At 34.2% G+C, this 18162-nt stretch overlaps 1 protein-coding gene across 2 annotated transcripts; it reads left to right on the top strand.

Moving 5' to 3' along the window:
* Positions 1 to 1490: 1490 nt before the first annotated feature.
* On the top strand, positions 1491 to 17955 carry LOC136822039 (neutrophil cytosol factor 2-like). Of its 2 annotated transcripts, XM_067078259.1 has the most exons (9): positions 1491 to 1559; positions 2619 to 2787; positions 13889 to 14098; positions 14406 to 14488; positions 15077 to 15185; positions 15870 to 16004; positions 16205 to 16390; positions 16665 to 17134; positions 17542 to 17955. In XM_067078259.1, exons 2-9 carry the CDS (start codon positions 2746 to 2748, stop codon positions 17636 to 17638), a joined length of 1332 nt encoding a protein of 443 aa, XP_066934360.1. In that variant the 5' UTR covers positions 1491 to 1559; positions 2619 to 2745; the 3' UTR covers positions 17639 to 17955. The 2 variants fall into 2 exon arrangements, with proteins under 2 accessions (XP_066934360.1, XP_066934359.1); XM_067078258.1 differs by lacking the exons at positions 1491 to 1559; positions 2619 to 2787 and adding an exon at positions 11977 to 12123.
* Positions 17956 to 18162: the final 207 nt, after the last annotated feature.

The following is an 18162-nucleotide window of genomic DNA, read 5'->3' as shown; positions in this document are numbered from 1 at the left end:
AAAACAATCGATCGGCCGGAGACATTTCAATAGAAACAAAAGATTCTACAGCCTAGCTTCAAATAGATGAATAGCGCATTTCTTATCCTCTTTTTCCAAATCTCTGATCATATCTTTGAAGGATTAAACACATCCTATATCTTCCTACTGTCTGTCAATTTTATGATATATTTTTTATATAAAATCTTTTGTTTGGGTGATCTTAACTGTCTGGGTCTTAATCCCAAGATTTTTCTTATAATATTCCGAAAATGTTTTATTTGACAGCACATACCCCCGTCCCAAAAGCACCGGTGGAGCGTTTTTCCACAATGGGATAAAAATTTCTATCGAAATCCCAATGGATATGGAAATTCAATTGTTCCAAGCTAAAAAAACAGTGGGAAGGGTTTTGGAGTGGTATTTTCTACATTGAATTTCTAATAGAGAAGAAATAAAAGTCGAAGACGAAGACGAAATTGCAGGGTTTCTTCCCCGGGACGACATTTTAGACAAATTTTCAAGTTGCGCAGGGGCAACACCAAGTCCATGAGGAGGGGTATCAACATTTCTTGAGAGTATTCGGAAACTACACATGTTAGAGCCTGCAAAGCCTTAGACATTTCTAAATTTTTCGGCCTTGAAGGCTTATGATCTTATATACTTTGTTTATAAAAAGAATCTAGGTTTTTCCCAGATAGGGGTCTAGTAGAGTTTGAGAATTTCGGTGGTTATGTGCACTTCGGTCTTCGAAAAACCGATCCTTAAAGAGAGATTTTCGAAAGATTTCCTAACCTTAGATATTTTATGGTTCACGCTTTTCATAATTCAAAAAGGGAAAAACCAAACCATACAGATACTATTGGTTAAGACTTTTGGTTGTTTTTTTTACAACCCTTTATTAGAGAGACTCGGGAAGGTAAAAAAACGACTCATCCCGCCTGCATATACCCAGCACCTATTTTTGCGGGTACAACATTCTTGCCATAGTACGGGTACGACATTTTTGCCATAGTACGGGAGTACGTTGGAAGGTCTGATACTTCATTTTTATATAAGAACATTTGTAAAATACGATAAAAAAGAATAGATTGTTTCACGTGTACTCCTTCTATTCAAAATTTGTCAAAATTAGCAAGTTATTCAACTTGGTAATATTTTGATTTTCTATGATGACAGCGTTTTTTTATAAGAACTATGTATAAGAACTATGGACAAGAACTATGTATAAGAACATAAGAATTCGATGGCAAAAATGTTAAGAACAAGCTAAGAATATTTAAAGGCTTGCCGGACTCGAAAAAAGCCAATTTCATAGGAAAATGGACAAAAAGTTAAAATAAAAATGGGAAAAATAAGAACATGTTAAGGACATTTTTAAGCTTGAAACTCAAAAAGTAAAGAACATCCAAAGGCTTTAACAACTTTGGATGTTCTTATAAAAAAGTTTGCATAATAGAAATCACAATCTCTTTTCCATTTGTAAAAACGCTTCAAAATTTTTTTTCTTACGAGCCTTCGTTGGTGGAAACATATCAAGTTTTCAAGGATGTACTAAAAAGCCAAAGGAAAGCCTTAAGGTAAGTCCATACCTTTCGTAAGCTTTCTCCTGGCTAAGGAGGAAACAGCGATACGGTACATGGTTTAATCTTTCTGACCAGTTACCAGTTCCCTAAATTATATACCTCTGACTCGGTCGTTTTAACGCCGGCCCTAATTTAACGCCGGCCCTTATTACGCCAAGAGCCTAAAATAACGCCAATAAGGACCAGTGTAAGGACCGGTGTGGATTTTTACCGTTGCTAATCAATATTTTATCAGGTTATCTTTTTTCTATCAGATTCAAAAAATTCATGATTCTATTTTCATTGGCTTACTACGCTCTTTTGAGATTTTTTTACAAGAGCTTCTGCAGAGGCTGCAATTTGACTAAGGCACTTATCCAGGTGCCTTAAGCTAAGGCTACACTGATAGTTTTTTCAGGCGGCTGCAATGCAATTGTTGCATTGCAGCCGCCTGAAAATTGTTGCTGTCTAGCCATCTAAAAAAAGGAGCCAGGAAAAACGTCATAAAAACATTCGAATTACAAACATTCGAATTACAAAACATTCGAATTATAAAACATGGTCCAACGTTCGAATGACGTAACAAGATTGGAATGTCAGATACATCGTCAAAAAAATTGCAGATTCTTCTGCAACAAAATCAGTTCAAACTGATTTTGTTGCAGACACTTGCAATTTGTTCTGCAATATTTTTATTGCGTTGCAGAGCAATTGCAGAAAAAATTGACGTGCTACATTTTGCAATTTCTCGCGCGCTTGCAACGCAACGCTAATTGCATTGCAGCCGCCCGAAAAAACTATCAGTGTAGCCTTAGCTTTGATGAAATGATTTCAAAGTAGCTTGATCCGGACAACCTGCTATTAATATTCTTCTAGTATTTTAAGTTTTAAGTACAATGTTAGATGAAACAATGAATTCGTCTTGGAGAACTTTTCCTTTTTCGTTTTCGACTTGAGTCATTTTTGTATAAACCTAAAAAAGAAAGCCAAATTTCTATAGAAAAAAACTTGAAATTGTTTTGCAGCGTCATTGTAACTATATTCCAATCCTCTACCCGCCTTATTTTTTCATAGATTAATTGACAGCGAAAGAAATATTGTCAGCTTGATCTCCAGACTACTGTGAAGATCTCTTCGAAAGAAGTCAACAATTTTCTATTGAAGTTTATTGTGGGTGAGCAGAACTATTGGAGCACAGAGTATGGACTTTTTATCAAATATGGTTCAACGTAACGCAGAAGCAGTAAGACTTTAAAATATTTTTCATTATTCATCAATTTTCATTTAAAAAAGCCCCTTTCAAGTTTTCGAATCCATTTCAGACATTCTGATGAAAAGCTTTTATTTAGTATCAGTATTCTAAATAGCGACGAGGTCACTTTGTTGAATATGTGATAATTTTCGGCTTTCGGTGATATGTTGAATGTTGATAATTTTGGCTTTCTCGCAACAAAATTTTGTTCGGGACAGTTTCTTTCAACTTCCGTTAGTTTCTGCATCAGGACCTTATAACTAGGTTGATAAAACAAGGTATACTCAAGGTATAATTAATGACAGAAAGGGTTTCTTTTTTGTTTTTTTTCTCTCCATAAAAACTCTGGGAACTTTCTTTTGTAACCGCTGTTGAAATGCCTGGCTCATTGAAAAGTGAAAGATGAGAATGTGCTTTTCTAATACTCCTTCTCACAGATCCAGTAGGATTTTTTCAGCATGTAAGGTCAAAAACAACAGACTGAAACCCGATGGGGATTGATGTTTTTTTATGGCGTTGGATTTGAATTCCATTGTTTTTGAGCCGCAGAAACTTTATATAGTGAAGATGGAAAAAATAACACAATATTTTGCAGCGAGGATTTGCTTATCTGATTATTTTCAGCATGGGCAAAAATTTGAGTGTTATTTTCCACTAGGGGTGATATTTCAATTATTCCCCTGGGAAGGGGTCCCAGGATTTCAGACAAATACTTAAAATAAAGAAACCATTTCCTAAAACCAAAGCAAATTTTATGAATAATTTTCATAAGCCCTTAAAAAAGACTAAATTTTATTTACAGCGGTCAAAAACCTATTATATCCTATAGAATAGCATTTCACGGTGCCTTGAAAATGCAAAAAGTGAAAAATTTGCTTCGTTAACCAACAGGGGGTAGGAAGCAATTTTTCAATATTGTCACCCGTCACTTTAACATATCAGCTTATATTTTTGATTTTCGCGGTATACGACTTTTTGTCGATAATGCAACTTTGGTTTCCAAGAAAATTGCGCTACAAAAAAGATTTTTGATTACGTTGGACCTATCACATCTTGTGACGTCATTTTGTCATATACCACGCACGGCCTACTTAACTTAACCAAACAAAAATAACAGTTTAGAAGTACCCTCTCTTCATTCAGTCTTTTCATTGTTTCACTACTCCTCCAACGCCGAAAGAGTAGTATTTGCACAGCAACAGCAACACAGCAGCAAATTTTTCCCCTGGAGGGTGACCTTATGTGGAGCCTTGTGACTCTTTGGGCCTAAAATTGTTCTAATCATGTTCTTATTTCTACAATCGTGGACATAACTGCTGTCCAACTACTCATTTCCCCATGCTGAGTCCCCCCTCCCCCACTTTCAATATCGGAGGGATGAAATTTGCAAGTTCCACCGACTCCATATCAACATTGAAGATGGGGGGGGAGTGGACAAATAGTTCTGTCCAGGATTGTAGGGAAAAACTGAGGTAACTTGAGGTAATTAAAGTTTGATACCTTATTTTTACTCATTTTTACTCATTAGACGCTTTATATATTTAACCTTTCCAGCGCGCAACATTTTTTGAAAAATATGAAAATTTCCGCTTTTTTTTTTATTTGAATTTTGAATCTGGCATAAAATCTTGTAACTTGAGAGTTAGACAATGGTTTTGGTACCATAAAGCATTCGGTTTACGTTTAAATCATTGATGTTTAAATCAAGTGGTCAGGAGCTATAGTTTTAAGTCTGGGACTTGGTATTTTGCCAAATTTGAAACGTGCATACACGTATCTTGGGTTTGGAGGGTTAATGAGATATTTTTAGTACTTGAAAAAACTTCTAATATGCATACAAACATGATTTTCAATCATTTTGGGCAGTTTTGATTAATTAAGAAATAGACACTTTTGAGTCTTGTTGTTCTTATAGAATACACGTTGTTTTTTTGTTTTTTCAAGAAACTAGTTTTACCAAGCAGCCTCAATGTTTCTTAAGAAATCGACCTTTTGATCCTTAAATGTTTCTTACATGTTTCTAAACTTTGTCAAGCTTAAAGGACGCATGTCGATAATACAATAGTCTAATTGACTAATCTACGGTACTTTCCTATCTTGCCTATCTTCTATTGATTTTCTGACTTTCTCAAGTGTTTCTAACTGTTGTGTATGTATATTTCTGGAACCTTGATTGGAAGGTTCTTAAAAAAAAACGAATTAAAAAGTGCTATTTTCTCATTCTCAGCCTCAGCATGTTTCTTAGATGTTTCTTAGTTTTTAGGCATTCTGAGCCTCATGTTTCTTAAAAGTGTCTTTCTTAAAAAAAAAAAAACGTGTAGTTCTTATGAAAATCATTGAGCAAAATGATTGAATTTTGTTTTTGTACAATTTTTGTACCTTTATTTCTAATATATAAAACCGTACACAAAACAGCACGCCTCCCACCTACATCAAACTCTTCGACAAAGCTAAAATTTTGAAGTGTTTCGACAATAAAATACTTATGACTGTTTTGGTCCATTTGGCCTGAGTACCTTCTGGTGGTCAGTAAATTGTACTTCGTTTGGACTTTTACTGCAAAATGTTATCACAAACATTCAGTCACAGCAACGATCGCAAAAAACGCCTACGGAACAAAACTGTCATTCTAATCGGATTTTCTGATTTTGATTTTCAAATGAAAGATTAGTCATGTGTTTTATCTCACTTTGTGACAAGAAAGATTTGGTAATTTCTGATATTATTTGATCATTAAAAGGCGTTTATTTCTCCGACCGAGACCACGGAAAGCACTTCTTAGCGTTAGTATACATCCACTTGAATATAACCTGAGATTAGATCGTGATTGTTTTCTGCCCACCACGCTAAAGCTCTGAAGAGATGGGTGAAAACAAACAATTTGACGAACATACAATCTCATTTTCTAACCAATAAGATATACAATCTTAGATTTAAGACACCCACAGAAAGTAGGATGGGGCTTGAAAATGACTTCGTTATCTTCTCCTGATAATGAAAAATAGTTTACTTTTGTACTTTCGAATCTTTCATTTTCAAAAGTCATCATACTTGATAGCTCACTTAGAACCGTTTCTACGCGCAAGTATTCAAGTTTACCAGGCTCAAATTACGCAAAACATCCGAATACATCATAATAAAAAAAATTTTAAGTTGGAAAGCAATGGTGTTAGAAAACGCCATCAATTACAAGTAAGAGATTTCCTGATCAAATTCAGAAATATTGCAGATTCTGTTGTATTTTGTTAGATGCCGTGCTTTGGCTAAAAGTAATAAGTGTGCCGAGGCTTGATAGGAAATGCTACCTAGGTCACGTGACATTGCAATAGAATTTAAGTGCTTGACCAATAAGAAGCTTTCGAAAACAATAGCAGCAATATTTTTTGCAATATACCGTTTTTTTTTGCTTTGAAGAGCTTAAAGCACGGCATCTAGCCCTTCGGGCTTTACAGAAATCTGTGATTTTGTCCCCGGGAACGGAGAACTTTTCCGGTACAAGGATCCTATTATTGACACAGCGGACTAGTTTAAAAATTTACAGGGTTCAAAATTCATCGAAGCTAATTTTTTCATTTGCCTTCTAGCAAAAGCGAAGCAATACCCCTACAAGCAGTATTTTTGGGGTCGAGGAAAATTGTCTCCCTACGTTAAATGCATTAAATCAATAACTGTTATTTGCATATGTAGAAAGTTTTGCGACATACAGTGCATTATATAATGCCTCATAACAAGTTCTTCAAGGAATAGATTATATATCTCACTGTCAGCAAATCTTAAGTATTTATTGTGTTACACGTGGGTAAGTAAAAGTTTCGATTTCTCCCACTGTCTGAAAGTTATAAGGGGAATTTTCATGCTAAAAGCAATGTAAACAAACAAATGACAGTTATAATCCCTCCCATAAACAATTTCTTCAAATAAATTAAATTCTTTTTGACTAAAATGGTGAAACTATTTTTTCTTGATTTTTAAGTATTCCATACACTGTTTCGATTTCATCCAGTGATCATCTGGATGTTAGAAATTCCTGTACGGAGAGCACTTAGGCAATGTATTGCGAGTGCTGATCCCTCTGGGGAGTACTAGGGTTGCGAGCTGACGGGGGTGCCGCCCGACTTTCGACCCTCGGACTCTTACCGGGACTGAAAAGGAGAAAACAAAGGAAAATTTTGTGAATTTTCTGACCCTTAGCGGGACAAATTTGACCGATTTTGACCAAATTTCGATCTTTCCGGGTTTAAAAAGTTGAAATTTTCCTATTTCTCTGAACCTTAATGGGACTGAAATTTGATTTTTCTGATATTTCCGACCCTTAGTGGGACTTTGGAAATACAAAAAAGGTACCCCCTTAAGGGCGGTACATACCGTACCCTCGATTTGCCTAAGTACCGGGCTGGTCTTTACGAGCGCTACCAAAGGGTACATTTTTAAATCTTTCTAAAAGGCTATAAAAGAAGCAAATTGTTCCATGAAAAGGTAACTTAAAATCACAAAAATTGATTTTAGGAACTTTAAAGAAAATTAAAAAAAATTTATGAAGGTTTCCGAAAAACTGCCAAAGATCTTCTCATTATAGCTCGATGGTTACAGCTTGAGCATCCAGCCTTAAATCTTGAAGGGGACTGTGGTAGAATTCAAATTTGCTCCGGTTGGATTTCTATTGGTACTTTTAAGGTATGTCACAACCCTATTTCTCAGGGAACAGATATGGATGACAAATTAATTTCATCATACCTTTTTGCGTTTCACTGAATCTTATCTAGTGTAAAAGTTTAGCTGAAAGAGATTGTATTTCAAAACCATCCCTACTGAATTTCCTTGACCTGAGAACAATAGAATTTCCATCGGGATTTCAATAGAAATCTTTATCTCCACCAGAGCTGTGGCAGGGGTGTTTGACCCTAATGTTCCAGAACCTGTCTGAAAAAATTGACTGAATATGACTCCACTACTGTATCGTACTAATTCAAACCCTATCCAGAAAAACATCGCAATTACACGATTTTTTTTATAAGAATGTCCATGATGAAAATGGCCAAAAATTTAAGAATAATGCTAAGAATATCACCATCATGGAATTTGGCTACTGAAGCTAAGAATGCCATTTTTAGAGCATTTTCAATTATAAATGTCAATTACCCCCAAGAGGCTATCTCCTCCATAAAAATGCCATTTTATGCTTGAGACGTATGTACTAAATAAATGTTACATCTACAATCGGTGACGAAATACTTGGCACAAAAAGGAAATCCACCGGGGTGTTTTAAAACCACAATTGATTTGCAAGTGCTCTAAAGTAGGTTGGAAGGGTAGAGTTTTAACTCTGACTTAGGACCTTGAAATCTGAGGATCCAAAAGTTCAAAGATGGTCCAGTAGGGCTTAAAATATAGCCTAGAAACCAATAAATCCCTCCCAGACCGAAATAATCGTTTAAATCAAGTTGAAGGCCCGAAATTGACATTCTCGCTCGAACTTCGATTTTCGAAAAATGGTAAATTAGCCAAAAGTGCCAATATGTTATGGCACTGATTGTAGTTTGAATTAGGATCCTGACCTAAGAATGCTGTAAGAATATTTTAGGATGATTTTCCCAAAAAAGTTAAGATATCCATAATCCATAATCCATAATGAAATGGATTTACACCATTATTATTAAAAAAGGCGTGTATGACGTTTGTTGTTTCGACAAATCAAACTCGTGCAAAACTTGCCAACTAGTGGGTTGTTTCTTTATAGAAATAAAAGTTATAAACCCCATCATAATACCAACACAAGCTTTTAATGAAGATGTAAAAATGTGTACGCAGACTTATTAACCTCATAATTATTCAGTCTCGACTAAACATAAACCTTAAGATGAGAATTTCAAATTGCTGACACCATGGTGCCGACACGTATGCGAATTATGTATGACAACAAAGAAAGAGTTAATGAAAACGAAGAGACACGTGTAAAGGCTTTTTTGTGGAGATTGAACTGACAGCAGTGTTCTGACAACCATGGGTAATGACGTCATCTATTTAGACAAAACTTTAAGTAAATAAAGATTGAAATTCAAAGAAATAGAGTACAAAAAATTACCCTTTGCAATTGTACAAACAATCATTTGTAATACGAAGCACTTTCAGATGCAGAGAGAAAAATCAGACACACGCTATTGTCTCCAAAGTCATACGTGTGACACTATTGTAATAGGGACGTTAATAAGACGACTTATGAATGTCTTAGAATTTGCTCAAATGATCAAATGACAAAAATAATACTCTTTCCGTTAAATTTCCACTGAACTTATACACCCACGCTTTAAGCTAAGACAAAATCGTCACCCATTTTTGCCAAGCTATTGTTTTCAAAATGGGGCACATGGGTATATAAAAGAAAGAAATGATTTTGAAAAAGTAGTTATAATTCGATCTTATTTACTATCAATCCTTATGAGTTGAAACAGCTTGTTTGGTCCAGGCTTGGTCGATATTCTTTAATTGTTGTTGCTTGTTGAACTGGCTGGCTGGCTTCTCTTCGGGCTGGCTTCTCTTCGTCTGTATCAGCACTATTCGTTTTAGTTATACAGTAACAGAAGCACACCTGCTACCTTACTTATAGGTATAGGCTTTGCCATATCGCTCATATCATTCCCAATAATTTGTGTAGGGCTCCTATAGGGCTAAAGGAAGCTAATTTTCAGATTCTTGAAATTATAGCTGAAGAAAATCGAAGTGGCTTTTTAGTAAGTTATCGATTGCTTTAAAAAATGACATGTAACTAGCAAGAAACGCAATTATGATTTATTGGAGCAGTATGCGTCAAGTTATCGGTGAGACATTGTAACAGTTAGTATAAGCTTGTTATTTGATGACGTAATGAGTTTTGATTGATCAGTTTTGTTGTAACTTCAACCAAGTCAAATTTCTTTTCCTAATCGGTATGATTTTTTGTAAGAACATCTATGAAACACACCAAACTGCTGATACTCTTAAACTTAACCGACAATGGTTGACTCTTTAAGCTCTTGAAATTCGAATAAAACTTTACTTTAGTTTCATTCCACCCTCAGTGACCTGGTAGGAATTCTTTAGCTAGTGGAGATAAATTAGGGTGATTCAAAAACACCGAATGGCTTTCAAATTTTATCACTTTATCTAACATTTCAGCAGGGCTTTCAATTGAACCCAAAGAAGAGTTTAAGATTTTGACGCGCTTTTTCAATATATAATAATGTTTGATTTTTCTCGTATCGCTCTTTTTCGACCTTTGTCCAGTCAGTGTCCACGCAAGGGTAGTTCTTTATACTAAACCCCATTTTAATCTTGAAGATTTTGGATTTGCTTGTTCTTAAAAAGAAAAGACAGACGATATTTTTCATCACGGAATTCTTTATCAGTTAAAATACCACAAAGATGATTTGCCCTAGCGTCTTGCTTAATTACTTTAACTTCGCACGATAAATTAATTAAGCTAATGATGACATCATAAACAAAAACTTTGTTTGAAAAATTAAACATATTTTGGCAGTATATAATTTTTTTTTTGTTACGTAATCTTTACAACTACTATTTGCTGGCGACTTATTCTACGAATTTCATGCTGTTTATCGGGAAAATGTATGAGTCTATCACAGTTTGATTGGCCGTGAATTTTGAGTCAATTTAATGTTCGTCATTTTGGCAAAAAAACTACGCATGAGCAGTACACAATTTCTGCTGTATGTAAACATATAAAACGACTGAAGAATTTTGAAAAAATTACTCATTTTGTATATCCTCGAATGGCAAGTAGGTCATTGATGAAATATTTTTTTGGATATTTTGATGAAGAAATTCTTTACATATAATTTACTGTGCTTGCTTTAAAGATTAGGTTACTGAGATCTGAGTCAACAAAAATCAACGATAAAAACCTTCGTTTTGGTAGATTTATATTTTAGTATGAAGTAAGCTTTTTTTGCATATTGGTTAAAGTTAAAGTAAAATGCAAACATAGAAAGTTTTTGTGGTGATTTAGCTTGAGCAGGTATAGAGTTTTAAGCCTACAAAATATTTGATTGACATTTACAAAAAATGCTTTTAGAAAAAAAATTAGGATGAAATTAAAGGCTTCAAAAGTGATCAGTCAACATTACAGAAAATGAAAGAGTGCAAATTTTACTAGTCCACTAGCAAACTTTAGTAAAAGCCCAAAAAAAAGTTGATTCTATCAAGCTTTGGAGGCGACACTTCGAAGATAAAGTCTGCAGAACCAAAATTTGAATATTGCTAGACCGAGTATTTGTTATATAAGAAAGTTATCTTGTTTTGACAACTAACCGAAGTAAATATTTTGGCAGAAAAATTAGATTAGATTTCGACACATTAAATTCCCTCTTGACTCTTGACTTTCTGAGAGGCAGATATTGGTTAAGAAAAACAACATATCTTTTTACCACGGTTACATTCTTAGGGAGTACTCTACGGGGGTGTAGCAAAATAATCCGAGGGGAAATGACATCATCGAATAGGGGTATAAAAGATTCAAAATTAGATTTTTAAGGGCATAGGAAACATAGACATAGGAAGTCAGCACAGCAAGGAGCGTGTTAGAAGGAAGATTTGCATACCTTAATGTAGGCCCTAAACCCTAAAATATTTTACCCTAAATTTAGTGCCATTTTTCATTGGAGATTAAGAATAAAACAGCTGCCAATTACCGATATGTTTATGATGGCTTTTCACTAAGATAAGGAGCAGTAGTAATCCTCTGTCACAATGGTTAATTGTAATACAGTGATGAAATACTTTGATACAATTTTTCATGCAAAAACTACTAGAAACATAAATCTATAAAGCTTGAGGGGCAAGATATCGTGCTTCAGCTGAAAAGTGTGCCATGGTTAGGTAGGAAATCCTACTTAGGTCATGTGACATTACAATATAATTTTAGCGCTTGACTAATCAGAACATTTGCGGGTTTTCAAAAACAATAGCAATAATATTCTTTCCGATATTCAATTCTTTTTGCCTGTGATGGCTTAAAGCAAGTTATTTACCCCTTCGGATCTGTGACCAGAAAGAAGAAGATGCCAGAATTGATGGGTCATAGTAGATTATCTGTAGCTGTAATAGATGGCAACGGAACCTATTTCAAATAAATGTCTGTAATCTACCAGTTAGTTCTGAAACTCTATAATTATCGCTTCACTCAATTTAGTTACACAAATAATTGTAAAGGGTTTTGAAATAACCAAAAATTACAAAAATAATCAAAAATATTGTTGAGAAAAATATTTTACAAATATGAAGGGTGACGCAATACGATTTCTTCACAACTATGCTGAACGTAACCAAATCTTGGTAAGTTAGCCTCAGTTTCGATCGAGTGTATGATTTTAAAAGTCTTTTCGGCTGCACATAGGCGTAGCGAGATACCCTGCAAAGTTTATGAGGGAGTTCAGACGTTTATGACATATTCATTATCTTTTGATAAAACAAAGACAATAATTTTAAAGTGTCGTAAAAACCGCTCTCATCCATAAATTTTGCAGGGTATCTCGCTACCCCTATGCCGCACATACACGTTTTTGTATAAGAAGAAAGTATATAAGAACATGAGGCTTCGATGACCTAAGTATTAAAAACAAGTTACAAACATTTTGAGGCTTTGCGGACCCTAAAACACCTATTTTCTTAGGAAAATGGACGCAATCACTCACACAATGCTGAAAACAAGAACATGCTAAGAAAATTTTTAGGCTTAGAACTCGAAAAGGTAGCATCCGAAGGCTTCAAAAATGTTTGGATGTTCTTATATAAAAAACGTGTATGGGTCGTTTTCAGATGAGGTTGTTCCGGGATGAGACAAGTAGGTTTTAACACCTGGCGTCGGGGGCACTCAAAAAAAATGACCTACCCTACTTGCGGCCCTTAGAAGGTCTTTTTTCTAAGCTTCCCAAGTCCACTGTAAGGGTCAAAATGAGCAAGGATGAAATAAGTGTACTTTATGGGTGTAAAATTCTGAAATCTGACCGATAAAATGGTCAAAGAAATTTTTTTAAATGCACCGTACGGGTTGATTTTTCGCCCAAATTTTCAATCAAGTTCCCCCTACCCCGGAGTTGGAGGATTAGGTGTAAGGATTAGATCTGTTGGAGGTAATTAAATGGTATTTATCGCTTATTGTTAATGCTAGATTTATCGTCTGAGATGGCATTGTTGACCTTTTGATTTATCTTTAAAAAGTTTTAAGTTTCTAATTAAAAGGCAATTTCATCTGGAAAAACTTAATCGGGTTTTTTATGATCATTTTATTGCATTTTTGCCACTTGCTGTGAAGTTTATAAAAAGACCTATTTAAAACAATTTTTATTACCTCTCTGTGAATATGGTATTGTTCGATTACTTTTGACAATTAACTTTTTTGACAATAAAATCTATTTTATAATTTTGACATTTCTTTTGGTTTATGATAATAATAGCTTTAAAGATAAAAAAGCAAAAAGGAATTGATGATAACTTTTTAGTACAAATCTGTGATAAAAATCAATTCTGATATAAAAACTGCTACGTATGAATGACAGTGTTTTTTTAAACGAATTTGATGTTGCAGAGATGTTTGGTTATCAAAAATTGCAAAACTTGTTTTCAAATATATTATTCGTCAATCTTTAGAATTGAAAATTTTAACTTTATTTGCGCAGAATTTACAAAAGTTATGATATTTCCAAAAATATGAGTCAACGATTAAATGTTCATTTTTTACATAACTTTGATTGTAACTTTGATAAACTAATGTTTGCATTTTCGAGAGGAGAGTAATAAAATTTTGATTTGGAAATTAAAACTCTCGACGAAATTGTATACTTTCAAAAACAAATAAATACATAATATTCTAAGTGAATAATTTTGAGATTGAAATAATTGAATTTAATTGGTTTTGATGGGTTTTATTTGTATTAAAATCCAATTTTCTCAAAGTGTTAGGGTGTAAAATTACAGGATCCAATTTCCAGACTACTGTCTATGGCGACCTGATTTCGGCATATTGTAAGGGGTCAATTTTTCCGTACATCTGTAAATTAATACCAGATTCTCATTAATGTTTCGTATTACTCCATTTCAGGTCAATCATATCATCAAACCTGCCGGTACCGCAAAAATTATGTCTTCAGCAGATGATATCTCGTCATGGTACGAAGCCGTTCAACTTTACGAAGTCAATCGAATCGATGAAGCTATTGAGAAATTCAAATCAGTCAAACAAAATGCAAGAATGCTATTGAATACCGGATGTTGTTATTTGAGAAAGAATGATCTTCAAACTGCAGGAGAGGTACATACACATATAATTAAAATTAATTACGGCTAATATTAATTCAAATGCTTGTTATTGAGTAATTGAGTAATACTGTTAATGCAGTGTTTGGTTCTTAATGATCCTATTTACAATATTTGAAGATAATGAGGTTTGATCCTTCACAAGAAACTTTTTAAGATCTAGGTCCAGAAAAAGCGTGGCTATACCTTTGTCAATCATTTTTTTATAGTTTCCAACCCCTTCATTTTTTAAACGAAAGAAATTTGAGGTCATTATTGATATTACCATATTTTTTCAATCTAAATTGAATTTTTTATTTTAGTCATTTGGTCAAGCTGTGAAAAATGATCCGCATCAGGCTTTGGGATTTTTTATGCTTGGACTAACACAATACTTTCAGAATAAGTAAGTAGTAATTTAATTTTGACTTCTATTAGTATTAGGCACTACGCACCGAGTTGTTTATCCTAGCCTAGCAATGGTGAGATATCTTTTTTCCAGAATATATTAACCACTTCTCTTTTACACCTTCCTACACGATTTTATAAGAATATCCAAAATTGTTGAAGCCTTCGGATGCTCTTAACTTTTAAGTTTTGAACCTAAAAACGTTCTTAATATGTTCTTATCATTTTGTGAGTATTGTTGTCTTTCTACGAGATCGGGTGTTTTAAAGTTCCTCAAGCCAGAAATTGATCTTAATTTGTTCTTAATGTTTTTGCCATTCAAGCCTTATGGGCTTATGTTCTGATATAGTCTGTTCTTATACAAAACGTATACACTTCTTTACTCAACGGTACTAAGAGAAAAACTGAGAGCTTTAGGTTTTCACAGCAAGCTTGTAGATCTGGTTAAGAAATTAAACGAATATTTGCCAACGATTTTATGCCTGGATATTGAGATCTATAAAAATAATTCATCAGGAATATAAATTATTTCTGGAGAAGGAAAAAATACGAGATATAAAGTAAATTACGATGAATTTTATTCTAGGTTGGAAGATGCACTCAAAAGTTTTGAAAAATCCCTTACATTACTACGAGGAAATAAATTTGTGGATTATCGACAACTTGGTTTCAAATTTCAATTATATGCTTGCGAGGTAAGATGATACTTTATATCCAAAAGAATTAAGGCACTTTACTACGAAAAACAAATAACCCTTTAAAGGTTGGATCAGTAGTAGGAAAGCTTCTAAAATATAAACAAACTTTGCACGATCAAGAAAAAACTGAAAAAGGTTGGAGAGATCATTGTCCGGGGGTACAAGAGTTAACCTTTAGGCTTTAACCTAACCGTAACCTTTGCCTAATTACCCCCCACCCCCCCCCCTGATCATTGCCGTGAGATACTTAGTATTAGTACTAAACTTTTTCCATTTCAGAACCATCTTCACATAAAATTACAATCTTTCCTTCCTTGTAATTAACAAAATAATGAAACAACCCTGTGTCACATACCCAGTGGGACCCCTGCCCACTGGAAAAATAATAATTTGGTTAAATTTCGGTCCAATTGACTTTGTTTTCATCTCGATTCTAAATTCCATGTTCAAAAACTGCGCACTCCAAAACCATCCCCACTGGATTTTTAGCCCTGGGAGCAAAATAATTTCTGTCCCCTCTGGGATTTCGATAGAAATTTTCACTGCAAATGTGGGAAGAAGTTCCACCGGGGCTGTGAGACAGGGGGTAATGATAGAAACTGAATCATCCTGTTGCATTGGAACATCGATGATTGGAATTTTCTGTAACTGGAACTTAAATTCTTTACTTATCGTTTTCAGATCTTGACAAATATTGCTGGAACACACCTGAGACTGAACGACTTAGCGAAGGCACAAGAAGTGATCCAACAAGCGTACGAACAAAGAGCTGACAAAAAACACGAGCGAATCATAAACGATGTTGACCGTCTGAAGGTAAACAAGGGTAGCAGTTGATGATTATTCTTAACGTGTTCATAAAATGTTCTTATGGGATCGAGATTTAGGAATCGATCGTCATTCCTCTCGCTTTTAAATCTTATTCTTGAATGTCTGTGATAATCTTTTTTCATGGTAATCAATTATGAAAACATGAAATCTAACATCAATATAACATGTTTATGTTCCTTTTACAGAGCAAGCGACCAAAACTTGATTTGTTTTACCCACCAAAAAGTGAAGTGTTCCGTCCAGCCAAAGCACTCGTCGCAAATGTAGAAAAGAAAGATTATCTTGGGGCTTCTAAAGTTATTTCTACAGATAGCGAGGAAGACTGTTATGCATGTTTCTCTGGAATTAAAGATAAAGTCATCGAACAAAAGGTTTGTTTTGCTAGGATCTTCGGGGAAGACTTTGAGGGTGCAATCTCTTTAACCTATAACGTTTTCAGCATTTTTTAAACGATTTAAATCGATTTAGATCAAAGATCCTTAGGTTCTGCTCCAATAAGCAGCAAAGTAGCATCGAGTCAGATTATCCTCAATTTACATTTCATCTAACTTTTGGGCCAAACGTAGTTATTTTTCATACTACTTTTCAAATGATAATACCAAAAAATTTTCTTAACACGCGTATTTCTTTCTTTCAAATCTATAGAAAGCCGAGCAAAACTCACCAAAACAAAATAAAAAACTTATCACCAAGATTGAAGCAATGCCTGAACCAGCTAAAAAGAAGTCACCAGAAACAAAAAAGCGTGTGTCAGCCATTCCCAAAGGAGTATTACCACAGTTAAGCATTGATCAACCTGATGGTCCATCGCAACAAAGATCCATGTCTGTAGGTGCAAGACCCAATAAACCCTTACCGGTGCTGATAGCACCAAAGAAAGAATTGCCAAAGTTAGAACCAGCAGTTGAAACAAAGATAGAAGAAAAAATCACAGCTACCGTTGAAAAGACAGTTGAATCTACCCCAGCATCGTCAGCTTTGGCAACTTCAGATGATATCGAGCTTGAAATTCAATACAATTTCATCAGCAAAGTTCGATTACCGAAAGGATTTACCATAGCTGATCTTCAAAATATTGCTAGCCAACAAAAAGTACCAACGCATCTCGAATTCAGGTAGATATACTAAATCTTTAACTCTCACGACTATTAAGGCTTCTTCTTTAGCTGACAACAACGCTATATAGAGATATGAGATATGAAATGCTAGGTAATTCGATCTGCCTAGCCAGGGTGTAGTATGCAGTGCTGACGTGTCCTAATAAGGACGAAATGCATATGCTGCTCTGCCACCCAAATTCCTGAAAGAAGATAGCTGGACAGAAACTCTTTAAATTTCTTCACATATATATACAACACTATCATTATCAAAGAGATGATATAGCCTAAGAAGACTTCCCGATTACTATTCAAGTAGATAGAACCTAACCCCGATTTAACTTTCTTGATGTCATTGACTATGATTTTCAAATGCTCTATTATCTTTGGAACATTATCTTATTGATATTTTTACTTGATTTCAGGCTGCAAGATGTTCTTGGACGTCAATCACAATTGACCGAAGATGGAATCAAATCCCTGGAGCAGCAAAAAATACATTGCTACCCTACTACATCATAACATGATAACATCAAATTGTAGTTGGATAACATGAAAGTAATTTATTTTATATCACTTTGTCTTATTTATTTGCAAAAATATATCTTAACTTAAAAATATTTTTAAGCCTTTTTGTTCTGTATTTTAAAGTTTTTCGTTTTTTAGAGAAAAATAATACTATCTTTTGTAACTTTAGATTTAGAGAGGGATCAATGTCTTTGAGATTTTGTAAAATATTTTTATGTATTAGATATGATGATGCTACCTTGTAAATATATCTTGTTATGGCTTTAAATGTAATAGCAGAATAAATAATACCTGAATTTGAACAATAAGAATGACTAGACCTTTTTTATAAGAGCAAACTATATATAACATACTGTTTCGATGGCCAGAACATTTGCTTTGTCTCGTATGTTTACGAGAGTTTTTTCCAAAGCAGTCGAAACTTTACGGAACTATTACGAAATTATTATTCTTTTACACTATACCAATCTTTTAGTTATTTTCAACAAGACTTGGAATAATAAATTATGGCCCTTTGA

Source organism: Clytia hemisphaerica, unplaced genomic scaffold (assembly GCF_902728285.1).
Source record: "Clytia hemisphaerica strain Z4C2 unplaced genomic scaffold, Clytia hemisphaerica genome assembly, whole genome shotgun sequence".
NCBI classification, from domain to species: domain Eukaryota; kingdom Metazoa; phylum Cnidaria; class Hydrozoa; order Leptothecata; family Clytiidae; genus Clytia; species Clytia hemisphaerica.
Note: the sequence above shows the minus strand (reverse complement) of the source record. Positions and strands in the feature narration are given on the sequence as shown.

Coding starts and splice junctions, on each gene's coding strand:
- LOC136822039 (XM_067078258.1), top strand. CDS start 12,067: ATGAAGGGTGACGCAATACGATTTCTTCACAACTATGCTGAACGTAAC. Junction 12,124..13,888: donor CTGAACGTAACCAAATCTTG/GTAAGTTAGCCT, acceptor ACTCCATTTCAG/GTCAATCATATCATCAAACC. Junction 17,135..17,541: donor CCAACGCATCTCGAATTCAG/GTAGATATACTA, acceptor ACTTGATTTCAG/GCTGCAAGATGTTCTTGGAC.